Consider the following 12,786-nt stretch of genomic DNA (forward strand, 5'->3'; position numbering starts at 1 on the left):
CCTTTCTGTGGAGGAGGAGGGTGCCACGGGGAGAGTCACCTCATCCAACAGGCACCCATGAGGGAGGGTGGGCTCTCTTCTCTGCCACCTCCCTTGAGCACTTTGCAATAGCTGTTCCAGGGTCCCCTCCCAGCCAGGCAGAAGGGGTCGCGCAAGCCGTACCCAGGCTCACGTCGCTTGCAGAATAGTTTGTAGACTATGCATCAACGCATGCACAGATTCCTGATGGCGGAAACAGAAATGCAGTTCTGACCCCGGGGCTGAAACCAGTTCTTTGGTTTTCCACTATGACGGTGGTTATTCCTGTTTATTGCTGTGCTTGTTTGTTTCCTGGGCTTGGGGGTGGAACCTGGGGCTGCTGTCAGCCAGTCTTCAGCATGTTTATATAGTGAAAAAAGCACACAGGGCCCGAAGCTTACCACAGTGGCAAACACTACACTCAAAACGCTGTGAGGTCGGCCCTAGTGTCTGACAACAGAGATCAGGCGTTGACATTGTGACACAACTTTGTTGTCTGCAAGTGTTTTAAGACGTGTGGAGCTGACCTCCGGTCTGACAAGCCTGAGAACATTTCACCACCACAAGGTCCCCGACCATCACCTGCACCACCGATCCTGTTTGCGGCTGTAGTCATATTTACTTGGTCTGTCCTGCAGGTCAGCCTGTCACGGTGTGGATGTCTGTGTGTCTGTCCTTGTGGGTCTGACTGCCTCTGAGTGCTCCTGGCTGTGTCCACACTACTTGCCTGTCAATACTTCGTACTTTATTTCCATCTTTTCGTGGCTGTCTAACGTCCTTTGTATAACAATGGCTTCTTCCTGTTACAATTTCTTAAAATAAAGAGATTTCTGAGTCAGCCTCATGGGCTCTGTGCTGGAGAGTTTTATGTCAACTTGACACCAGCTCGAGTTAGCTGAGAGGAGGGAGCCTTAATTCAGAACATGCCCCTGTAAGATCAGCCTGTGTGGCAATTTCTTAATTAGTGATCAATGCGGGAGGGCTCAGCCCAGTGTGGGTGGTGCCACCGCTGGGTCTGGTGGTCCTGGGTTCTATAAGAAAGCAGGCTGTGCAAGCCATGGGGAGCAAGCCAGTGAGCAGCACCCTCCACAGCCTCTGCATCAGCTCCTGCTTCCAGGTTCCTGCCCTGCTTGAGTTCCTGTCCTAACTTCCTCCCATGGTGAACTGTGATGTGGAAGTGTAAACCACATAAACTCTTTCCTCCTCAAGCTTCTTTAGGTCATGATGTTAACCACAGCAACAGAGACCCTAACAAAGGGAGACTCTGCCCCGTCTGTGCCACCTGGAGCCGGGCAGCCTGGCCCAGGTGTGTGCCTACCTGCCCCCATTCTGGTGCTGGTCTGCCCAGGTCCCATACTGGCTGTCGGCTTCGTGCACGAGGGTGTCAGTGTCCTTGGCCTCGGGTGCTCGCCTGGAGAAACACTGCTTCAGCTGGTTCTGCAAGAACACAGGGAGGATTCAGGCAGGACCCACAGCACCCAGCTCCCTGCTGCCCCAGACATAGCTCCCCAGGTCAGGACAAAGGAGACCAATGTCCCGGACTGCCAACACATGACAGGAAGTGGTACTTTCTGGGCTCAGATGGGCACCCTGGCAAGGACTATGTCTTGGTTCCAGTATGGAATGTCCCCCCCATGGTGCCTCTATGTGAACGCTTGGTCCCTATTTGGGAGGTTATGAAATCTTTGGGGCATAAGGCCTGGCCAGGAGTGTGGGCTGCTGGAGGCTGGCCTGAAGTGATCCTGTCCTACTTCCTGCCCGAGTTCTCTGCTTCCAGATCCTCCATGATATGAATAAATTTCTACCTCCCAGGGCTAAGCAGCTCCTGTGGCCAGGCCTTCCCAGCACAGTGGGCTGTGCCCTCTGGAACCCTGAGCAGAGAAAACCTCCCCTCCATGAGCCAGGATCTGGACACAGTAGCAAGAAAAGTAACTAACGCAGAGCCAGGTAAGGGTCCTGCTGGGTAGTCCGGCCAACACAGTGCAGGTGTCTCCTGCAATGCTCTAGAGACACCAGGCAGGCCTGTTCCCGCCTCCCAGCACTGTCCAGCGGGCAGCCACACAGCACTGACCCTGAGTCTGCGTCAAGTCACCTGACACGACGCCACCTCAGGCGCTCAGGCCAACCCTACTTTACAGCTGAGAAAGTGACGCCCTGGCCGGGTGGTGTGACTTGCAGGCTGGGAGCAAGGGGACAGGTCATCACAGAGCCAGCTGCGGGCCCAGTCCACTGCCTGGCATGGGGAGGTGTGTGTGTGAGTCACCATGACACCTGCACCTCTGACTTCCCCACTCATCAGGGTGGTACAGGTCTTCTCCTGTATCGTCACCATGGAAACCAGCCACCATGCCCTGGAGCTCTCAAGAGTAAGCAGAGGTGGCCTTGGGTGGGCTACTCAACCAGCAGTGATTCAGGCGGTTTCTCAGCCTGGCCTTTCACGACACACCCAGCTATCATCTTTCAGTGAGGACTCTGGGGTGAGGGAAGGGGGTGGGGGAGGGGAAGGGGGAAGGAGAAGATCTGGGGGTGGGGGAGGAGGAGGGAGAAGATCATCCTGGCACGGCTTCGGCCCTCCCCAGCCCTCCCTCTTCAGACCATCTCAGCTGAACAACAGAACACACCAGCATCAGGAACAGCCTTTCTGTGTGGCCTCGGGGCCTGCGCCCACCTCTGTCGCAAAGGAGTTACAACGGGAGTTTGGGGGGGGGGGCTCAGTGGTAGAGTGTCAGTATTACATACACTCTCTTATATAGAGACACATGCACACCCCCACACACAATATAGACAGACAGACAGACAGACAGATAGATACATATACACAGGCGCGCGCGCGCACACACACACACACACACACACACAAATTACAGTGAACATTTAAAAATAACCCACCATCCAAACACAACATCCTGATTGACTCCCGTCTGGGATTTTTCTGTGGGCCAGTCCCTCCACATGCTCCTTGGTGGCCGGAGAACATCCCTCTGTGTGGGGCACAGCGCCAGTCACATAACCAGTCCCAAGGGCAGTGACGTCTAAGCAGTTGTCTGTTTTCACACTCATGGTCAGCCACAGGGCGCACATCCTCAGGCTGTCAGAGGATCTCCGTGCACAGTCCCCTGGACACCCTGAGCACAGCATGGCCCAAGACGGCTGATGGCTCCCCTGTCCTATGGTAGCACAGCGGACGGACATGCATGTTGGGGGGGTGCTGGGCGGCTCCAGCTGGGGCAACGCTTATATTTTTGCACCCAAGCTCATGGGACATGCTCCAGGGCCTGACACCCTTGGCTTCTCCCTAAGACTCAGGGCCAGATGTGGCAACATCCAGAGCAGGTGTCATGGATCTATCCCTCCCTGACTCCACCTCACCTCAGTACCAACGCCTTCTGGGAGCTTTCATGGCTGCAAGGCCCCACAGGCAGCCACTTCCTAAAGGACGTGAAACTCTTAAGCTTTCTAGAAAGCCTTGCATTCAGAGTTTGCCTGAAGGCAAGACATGCTGGTTGGGTTCTGTCTCAGCTCTGCCCAAGCTCGCTAAGCACGGGTGACGCTGGGCAAGCAGACAGGCAAGCAAGCAAAGGCCCCCTGCAGCGGCTGCCTCCAGGCATCACTGGACCAAAGCATATCCCTGTGGTGTCCTTCTGGTGCAGAAGGCACAATCTGGGGCCAACAGCATCCTTTTCGACGTAGAGGCGGGACCTCCCCTGCCAAGAGCCCTCTTCTGAGACAGGAGTACTACATGGCAACTTCCTGTGACATAAATGGTGAGACTGTACAGTCGCTTTGCACAGGCCCTTTGCACAGGTCTGACATGGATAGCAGCTGAGACCTCTGGTGATAAGGAGAATATCCTATTTCTGCCAAATGGTAGAAGAGACAGGATGAGTCTGAAGGTAAGATAAGGAGGTAAAGGAACAGCTGCGCCCTGAGGGCGGCCTCTTCTTAGCCTGAAGCTGCTCCCTCCCTTGATGCAAGGGCTGAGAGAGGCTAAAGCCCTGTCTCTAAGCTCTCAGAATTCTAAGTCAAAAGTGTGGCTCCTTGCCTCCCTACAGCAGCACAGGCCTTCGGCCCACCAGTCCAAAGCCTCAGCCATGGCCATGCCTCCATTCGAAGCTCTCCCTACTGTGACTGAATGCTGAACCCTGCTTTCCTGGCCTCTGGGGAGAAAACGAGCCCTTCCCTTTCTTCCCTTCCATTGCCCTCCTCCACACAGCTGCAAGCCTCCACAGCCCCTGCACTGTTAGTTCCTCTCTCAAGCCGGGATAAAACAAGCCCCCTTTCAAGTGCTTTTATGTAAGAGACAAAGAAGAACCCGCAAAAGACACCTAGTGTTCTCTGGTGACACAGGCAGGTGCATGTCTGAAAACACAGGTAACAAGTTTGGTGGGGTTGGTTCATGCATGTAATCCCAGCACTTAAGAGTCTGAGGCAGGAGGATTGCCATGAGTTCAATGCTAATCTGGGCTACACAGTGAGGTCTAAGCTAGCCAGAGCTTTGTTTCAAGAACCCATCTCAAAAATTTAAAAACAAAACAGGCACAAGCAATGGAAAGAAGGGCAGGGAGCCGGGTCTAGGCAGCACCAAGCCATCAACACCCCGACCTCTGCCATAGCTCTGCTAACTCTCAAATGAGGGGAAGCAAATCCCAGTCAATAGACCTGGATGCCCCTGGAAGACCGTTCACTATGCCCTTCATCTGCAGAGGAAAAAACAGAGGCACAGGAACCGGGCAGAAAGTAGCTCTCAGTTTCCAAGAAGGAGAGGCAGGGCCTGGAAGGTGGGGCTCTGCATGGGACCCACAGTTTTCTCCAGACCCCCAACCAACACCTACTTGCTCCTCCTTTCCCAGAATGCTCCAGGAGGTTCTGAGAAGGACACACACAGAGAAAAACAATGCTCTGAAACCCCCAGGAAGGCCAGGCATGGCAGCACACACCTTTAATCCCAGCACTCTGGAGGGATCTCTAAAAGTTTGAAGCCAGCTTGGTCTACAAAGCAAATTCCAGGATAACCAGAGCTATTACACAGAGAAACCCTGTCTTGGAGATAAAGACAGAGACAGAGAGAGAGAGAGAGAAGAGAAAGAGGGTGGGGAGAGAGAGAGAGAGACCCTCCGGAATCTGGAATTTGAAAACCCACCAGCTCAGCCCAGCAACTCGCCAAGCCCCAGGACCAGGGTGGGTGGAAGTCCCTCCTCGGGGTTTGTACCAGAGAGATCAGGCTAGCACACACCTCTAACGTTTGGCTGAAACAAGTTAGAACATACATCTCCCAGTTTAAAACCTGCAGGTTTAGCTGAATCAGCAGGCCTAGTCCCAGAAGTTCCTCTCAGGGAGATGAGCAAGCACACTCAGGTTCCGGAACACAGCTGCTCCCAGCAGGACTGGCCATCATTGCAAAACATCAACCACAACCTAGGTGGGGAAGAGGGCGGGGACCGAGGAATGTGACACCCATGCCGTTCGGTAGAAAACGATCTGCATCCAGAATGTGTGCCATCATAAAGAGATGTGTCCCGAACACCAGAAAACAGAATTACGCAGGGTCCCAAGAAGAACGTGCTGGGAAAGAGGTTTCGTCTAAACAAACAAGCACATGTGAGCGTAAGCAAAGAAATATCTAGAACAGATGGGCTCACAGTTGTGCTAAGGGTGAGTTCACTCCTTACGGACCGTGACTTAGCATGCACACTTAGATCATCGCCTTCTGGGTGAATCCTGAGATGGAACTGAATAAAGCCAAATCCTACATTTTTGTTGTTGTTGTGTTTTTTCAGACAGGGTTTGTCTGTGTAGCTCTGGCTGTGCTGGAACTTTGTAGACCAGGCTGGCCTCAAACCCAGAGATTGTCCTGCCTCTGCCTCCCCAAGTGCTGGGATTGTAGGCGTGCACCACTGCGCCTGGCAAATCCTACTTTTTTGTACTGTCCTGTTATACACATCGTGAATTAAGAACAAATCAGAAGGGGCTTTTCACTCATTAATCTACCTCAGGGTTATTCAGCTTCTATAAAGAACCAGACGGCATCTGTTTTGGGTCTCTGGCTAATGGTGACTCCTCCATTATTAAGAGGGCAGTGAAGGCTAGTGTGACGGTCAATATCATTGTTGATTTGCCAGGATCTCGACTGGCCTGGGAGGTCTGTGAGGGGCTTAACTTGGATGGAAGACCCGCCCTCCCGAGGGCTGGGGTCTCAGACTGAGTCAAAAAGGAGAAAGCGAGCTGAGCACTAGTATCCCCCTCTCCCTGCTGCCTGACTGTGGATGCCTTGTGACGGGCCTCAAGTTGCTTCCCTGGGCATTTCGTGGAAGCGGCAGAGTCGTAACCAACACACCTGTTAAGTAAACAACCGCCCCCGCCCAGGGCCATGAAGCTCGGTTACAAGCAAGAGGTGGAAAGGCTGCATGTGCCCTACGGCAGAGCTTTGCTGACTCCAGATCTGGCCCAAGGCCTTGGGGAGATGCCAGGCCTGTAGTAGTTGCTGAGTAAATATGCTGGGGATACATGTCTCTACAAATATATATATATAATAAAGTGAGTGGGAATGAGTTCCCGAGCCAGGAAAGCCGATGTGGGGGAGGAATAGGGAGCACACTATGCCTGCATGGATTTGAGTGTCTGACACGTCTCCTAAGAAAGAGCCTTGAGTCAAGCCTCCACAGCTGACAGAGCAGTTCCGAGGAATCCGAGAAGCCTGCCCCTCACCCCAGCCACTCTATACCCCAGCGCGTTCGGAGCTGTGCAGTCATGGGCCCTATGGGCATGGGGACACCTGCTCTGTCCCATTCCTCCCAAGCAACGTCCCCTCCCATGCCCAGGTCGTCCTGGGAACACCAAGGTCGTGTCATTACTCATCTCATTGAACCTGTGGGGTTGGACTCATCTCACAGGGGAAATGGTTCAGAGAAGGGATTCCATAGGCTCCAGATCACCCGCTTTTCTAGGAAGAGGTAGGACTGGAGCATGGCCCTGGGTCTGACAGATGCCCAGGAGTGTGTACATTCCTGGCTTTTCTGGCTCTGAGGCCGTCAGGCATCTGCAGCCACTTCTCAGGGTGAGGGCCAAGCAAGACATGTTACTTCGTGATGAGCATCCAATAATCAGGCAGGAGGGAGAGGGGAAGGAAGTAGACAGACTCCTGGAGGACAGCTCCAGCCAGGCAGAGATGACACTGAGGCTCACCCAGGGCAGGGACCTCAGGACCGGGGGGGCTGGATGTGCCCCCACAGCTCTGTGGTTCTGCCTACACTATGTGCCCACTTGGGGCACAGCTTGATAGTTCCGCTCACACAACTGTGTGCACTAGGCCGCCCTCCTGACACTGCCCTTCTCCAAGCCTTAGCGTCACCAACTGCTGAGTCTGAGTGTGTGATGGATGGCTTCAGTGTTGCTCTGCAGCCTCAGATGAAAAGATGATGTCCACTCCCGGGGGTTGAACCAGATCTGGCTTCATAACACTTGGTAGGTCAGCTAATAGGGTCTGTCCACGAGCAGCTCACACCTCAGCCTGTTGCACTGCAGACACGAAATGGACTCGTCCCTGTACTGTCACGTGTAGGGTGGGCAAGCTAACCGTTCTGAGCAAGACTCTGTGGCCCAGCAACCCTGGGAAAAGCCAGCTCTGCCATTTGCTAGCTGCAACAGCCCTCTGCAACCTAGAAAAGGGTGCTCAGGGTTCAGTGGGAGTCTGCTAAGTATCTGACTAGAGTTTGCACACACTTGGCAGAAGGGCAGTGCTGAGCAGAGGCTGGTACATGATGTGATGCCCAGGCCTGCTGGCCAGCTGCTCAGACATCTTAACAGACACTGATAACACGCTAACAGATTCACCATTCAGCTAAGACCCAACAGGTCCCTTAGGGACCCAGCCCTTCCAGGTGGCCCCCTGTAAGAGCAGCAGGGGAAGGAGCCTTGTCATAAACCGATCTGGGCTTCAGGTCTGCTCGGCAGGGAGCCGTCACCATAGAACACTGGCTCTGGCAGAGACACTCTGTCTCCATCTCCTTAGGACGAGCTCTTCCCTAAGTGACAGGAACACATCAGGCAGCTGGTCTGCAGGAGGAGGGTTTGGTTTCAGGGTTGGGTGTGTGGACCAGGCTTTTGGGAAGGCTATAAAGGGAGGTGACAGCTGGGCTGGGAGGCTGAGTCCTGGAGAACCCCTGGGGCCTGCACTCTGTATATGAGATAAGAGTATAAAAGCTCTCAGCTTACACTGGGACTCTGTCCTGAGAAGTATGGCTCAATATATATCTGAAGTGGAAAATACCATGAACACACCTCAGCCACTGTAGGTCCCAGCCTAGCCCGGCCTAAGGCAACAAGGGAAAATCCACGGGAGCCCACGAATGGGTGGCCACACCCACACGAGCCTAATTCATCAAGAAGTGTTAAGTTTAACCTTCGAGAGTACTTGCTGCTCCTGCAGTGGACATTGGCACATCAGATGGCTCACAACCACCTACACTTCTAGCTCCAGGGGATCTACTGCCCCCTTCTGCTCTCCAAGGGTACCTGCTCACATGTGCACACATACATGAGAGTAAAAATAACTAAAGCTTTAAAAAGAAGAAAAGGCATCATGTTGCTGAGTTTCTGGAGTTATCTTATTTAGCAATCATGGACAGCTGACCCTACTGAAAATTCTTAAGAACCATGGACACACGTGGCTCAAGGCCATGTCAGGTGCCTATGTGGGTTCTCTGCTAGGGGTGTCCCACCTTTTGACATTGTGTCTGGTACAGTCCCAGCTGTCCCGGGACAGCCTGTGGGTGGCAGGTTAGACATCTCTAACTTCCATAACAGATACTGTCAATATCCCACAGATGAGACGAGGAAGCCGAAGCTGAGATATTAAACAGAAAAAATAACAGACACTGAATCCCAAGACTCAGGAATATCTGTGACTGCCACTCTCCAGGTAAGGAAACTGAGGCATAGGGAAGGAGTGGCCCTGGAGCTACTCACACCACACCCCAAACACTGCTGCCCCAGGAAGTGCCTCCTGCCTGCCCTCCAAAGCAACTTAGAGGAGAAGTTAATTCTCAGGGCTCCAGGGTACAGTCCACCAGGGCTGGGAGGCTACTGTGACAAGAGCTTCTAGCAGACGGTCACGCTGTATCCACAATCAGGAAGTGGAGAGCTATGAATGTCTGCGCTCAACTCGCTTTCTCCTTTTTATACAGTCCAGGGTCCCTGCCTAGGGAATAGTGCCACCCACAGTGGGCAGGACTTCCTACATCAATTCACCCATCAAGAGCAGTCCCCAAGGGCAGGCCCACAGACTCAAAACTGTGAGCCAGGGGAGGGTCCGTGCAAGGGTCTGTTCACCCTTAAACCCTAGGGCCATGTTCAGAGAGGCCTACAGGGACAGGATAGACCAATTCTGGGTAGGTGAATGAATGAATGAATGAACGAACCCAGGCAACCATCACCTGCCTGCTCTCTAGTGTCTATGAACATTGTTTACCTTTCAGCTTGTCACTCAAACCTTCCTGATATGTCACAGGGTGTCATTTTTTTTCACATCTATTTCTAAATTGTAACTCCTATTGACTTAAAAATCTATTTTACAGGCTGGAGAGATGGCTCAGTGGTTAAGAGCACTGGCTGCTCTTCCAGAGGTCCTGAGTTCAATTCCCAGCAACCACATGGTGGCTCACAACCATCTATAAAGAGTGTCCTCTTCTGGCATGCAGGCAGAACATTGTATACATAATATATAAGTAAATCTTAAGAAAAAAGCTATTTTACATGAATAGGTGTTTCACCTCTAAGTAGCCTGTGTATCATGTGCATGCAGTTCTCTCAGAGGCCAGAAGAGGGCATCAGATCCCCTGGAAATGGAGTTACAGGTGCTTGTGAGCCACCAGGCAGGTGCTGGGATTTGAACCTGGGTCCTCTGGAAGAACAGCCAGTGCTTTTAACCACTAAGCCATCTCTCCAGCCCCTTATTAACTCTATGGAATAAGCACTGCATGGATGAAGCAATGGCCATGAACTCAGGTGGCTGGGGGATACATCTTTCAACTTACAAAATAGGAGAAGTTGATCGTGACGGAATCCCCTGCCAGCAGTGGCAGCCAGCAGCGGCAAGGGACTAGCACATTCTGGAAAGGTCCTGTCCCTTACACAGAAACAGTTCTGAAGTTTAAAGAAATGTTATTAATAATTTCTAAAGTTCTATGGTAAAGAGCCAAGAGAAAGTAAGTTCGGAGTTTTAAAAACCCATTTAACCTAAATTATTGAACACATTGTAAGGAAGCCACCTCACTGTTAGAAAGGCAGGTTAAAAGGAAAGAGCAAGGCATGCGTCCAGCTAGGAAACAACCTCAAAGACACGCTGTGCAGAGGAAAGCAAGGGTCTGCAGAGATGCCTCACAGGTTAAGAGCACTACTGCTCTTGCAGAAGACCCAAGTTCAAATATCACACCCATGTCAGGAGGCTCACAACTCCCTATAGCCCAGCTCCATAAGATCTGACTCTGTCCACACCATACACACACACAACATATACATGCCTGCCTACACACACACACACACACACACACACACACCAATAATTTTTTTTTTTTTTAATAGAGGATTACGGGGTAGGAACAGAGGCAGCTTTGGGGAGAGAAAAGACAATATTTGAAAACAGACAAAGGTACCAGGCCCCAGGAAGACAGCAGGAGGAGGCAGTGGCACGGAGAGGGAGAGAGAGTCGTGGCCTCCCATTCTGCCTCCTTGTGCATTCTGTGACACACAGAGACCCAGGCCTAGGGAGCCCGAGACTGCACCATCTCCACTGTCTCCTCACTACCCCCCAGTGCCTCCGCACACCCCCGCCCCCAGGGATTCTTAAAACAGCCCTAGCGAGCCAAACTTGACTTCCCTTTTCATACACACATGTCAACTCTCTCCTGATTTATTTCGGGCAAGGGACGGCTCGTCAGGCGACAGAGTTGCAGCGGGAACAGAAGCGTGAGCCCAAAGCAGCAAGCTGGGTGTGTCACCGTGGCCTCATGACCAACCCCCAGTCCTCCCAAGTAAGAGTGAACTCTCCCTTGGACATGACACGGTCACCGGCTCAGCCATGACTTGTGGAGACAATTGCATTGTAATGTCACCATGTGGTCCATCCCCAGTGCTCCTAATTTACAAAACTGGATTTGTACAAACACAGATACCTGCCCACACACAGGTACAGACACAAATGCATGCACCCCAAACATACACACACACAAATACACTTACAAAGCCTACACATTACATGCATATACAAATACATATTCAAATGCAGACACACACAAGTATATACAACAAAATATATACCTGCACACCTGTAACTCCCAAATACCCTCAAGCATCCAACACACTAATACAGACACAGGTACACAAGTGCATACACACAGAAGACAAATCCACAATCATACTACAAACATGCCCCCGGGGCAATCCCGCACAATCACTTTTAGTGAGAGAAAATACTATCCTATGGCTGCTCATCCCGTAAGTGTGCCTGATTCACATATAGTAGCTCACCGTCCTATGGGAATGAAACCATGTGGCCACTGAAAATGGGGGATGTGCCACCAAAATGGATCAGCGGGTAAGGGTATTTGCAACCCAGGCTAATGACCTGAGTCCGACTTCCGGTACCCACACAGCAGGAGGAAACCTGTGCTCTGGCCTTCACATCTGCACCACAGCACACACACAGATCATACACACCAGATGGAAAAGCAGAGTACCAGGCTTGTGTGGGAAGATGATAGGGGCATAGCAGAATCAGTGGAGGGAAGTCAGAAAGAGCAAAGACAGGATGGGGTCCTAGATCCCTGGCCCTCGGGGGTACCCTGGAAAGGATTCCTGTCCGAAGGAAGTAGACTCTCCTGACTGAGATCATACACACATCCACAGCAGCCGGACAAAGGGCTTGGAGCAGGGCATGAGACATGGCCCAGGCCTTGAAGAGGGTCATATACGGGGAAGTGTGTGACTGGGGGAGACAGGGCAGGCGGGGACGCTCACCTATAAAAGCACTCACTGCTGTGGGGCTGTGATGGGCAGCTGGCCCCAGGCCTGCACAGGGCGGTCCAGGAGGTGGGCTGAGCAGAAGAGCTCAGAGCAAGGCCCAGCTGGAGCATCCTTCCCCGGGAGGAGAGCAGTGGCCCTCTGCTGATGAACACACGGGCCCAGGGCAGAAGGAAACCAGCTGCCCCGCCATCTTGCCTGAGAGTTCTCCTTCCCCCTGTTGCCCAGCCCGGGCAGCCCGGGCTCACCCCACAGCTAGATGCACCCTGATCTCCATGCAGCTCTACTAACCAGAGGCTGTGGGAAACACCAGCAGATGCTCTCTGGCCAGTTCAGCTCCATGGAGCTCAAGTCGGGATGGCCCGCCTTTGTGGGTCATGACTGGACAGGAGAGTTCAGCAGCCCTCAGGAAGCCTTGGCCACAGGACACAGAGTCTCCCTGCTCCCTGTACTTGTCAGCCTGTGTACGTGTGGGTGTGTGTCTGTATGTATTCAACAGTACACATGTATAAGTTCATGCGTACACATGTATGTTTAAATATGCACGAGTATGCGCGTGTCTATATACAGAAGCCTGTGTACATGTCTCCATGTGTACACTGCTGTGTGTGCAAATGTCTGTACGCATACATGTATATGTGTATATGGGTCTGTTTATGTGTATGTATGGAATGTGTCTCTCTGAGCATGTCTGCTTGCATGTGTATGTAAGTACATGTATGTTCTCATGTGTGCTCTTGATGAGGCTTTAGA

At 52.4% G+C, this 12,786-nt stretch overlaps 1 protein-coding gene across 4 annotated transcripts in view; it reads right to left on the reverse strand.

The window, feature by feature from the left end:
• Kiaa1671 (KIAA1671 ortholog) overlaps positions 1–12,786 on the reverse strand; it is a 134,921-nt gene that overhangs the window by 11,235 nt on the left and 110,900 nt on the right. For all 4 annotated transcript variants that reach the window (XM_055605703.1, XM_055605702.1, XM_055605704.1 and 1 more), the window contains one exon: positions 1,337–1,455. In XM_055605703.1, the coding sequence (XP_055461678.1) occupies positions 1,337–1,455 (119 nt within the window). The remainder of the gene's footprint in view (positions 1–1,336; positions 1,456–12,786) is intronic.

Source organism: Psammomys obesus, unplaced genomic scaffold (assembly GCF_907164565.1).
Source record: "Psammomys obesus unplaced genomic scaffold, mPsaObe1.curated_primary_1811, whole genome shotgun sequence".
Taxonomy (NCBI): domain Eukaryota; kingdom Metazoa; phylum Chordata; class Mammalia; order Rodentia; family Muridae; genus Psammomys; species Psammomys obesus.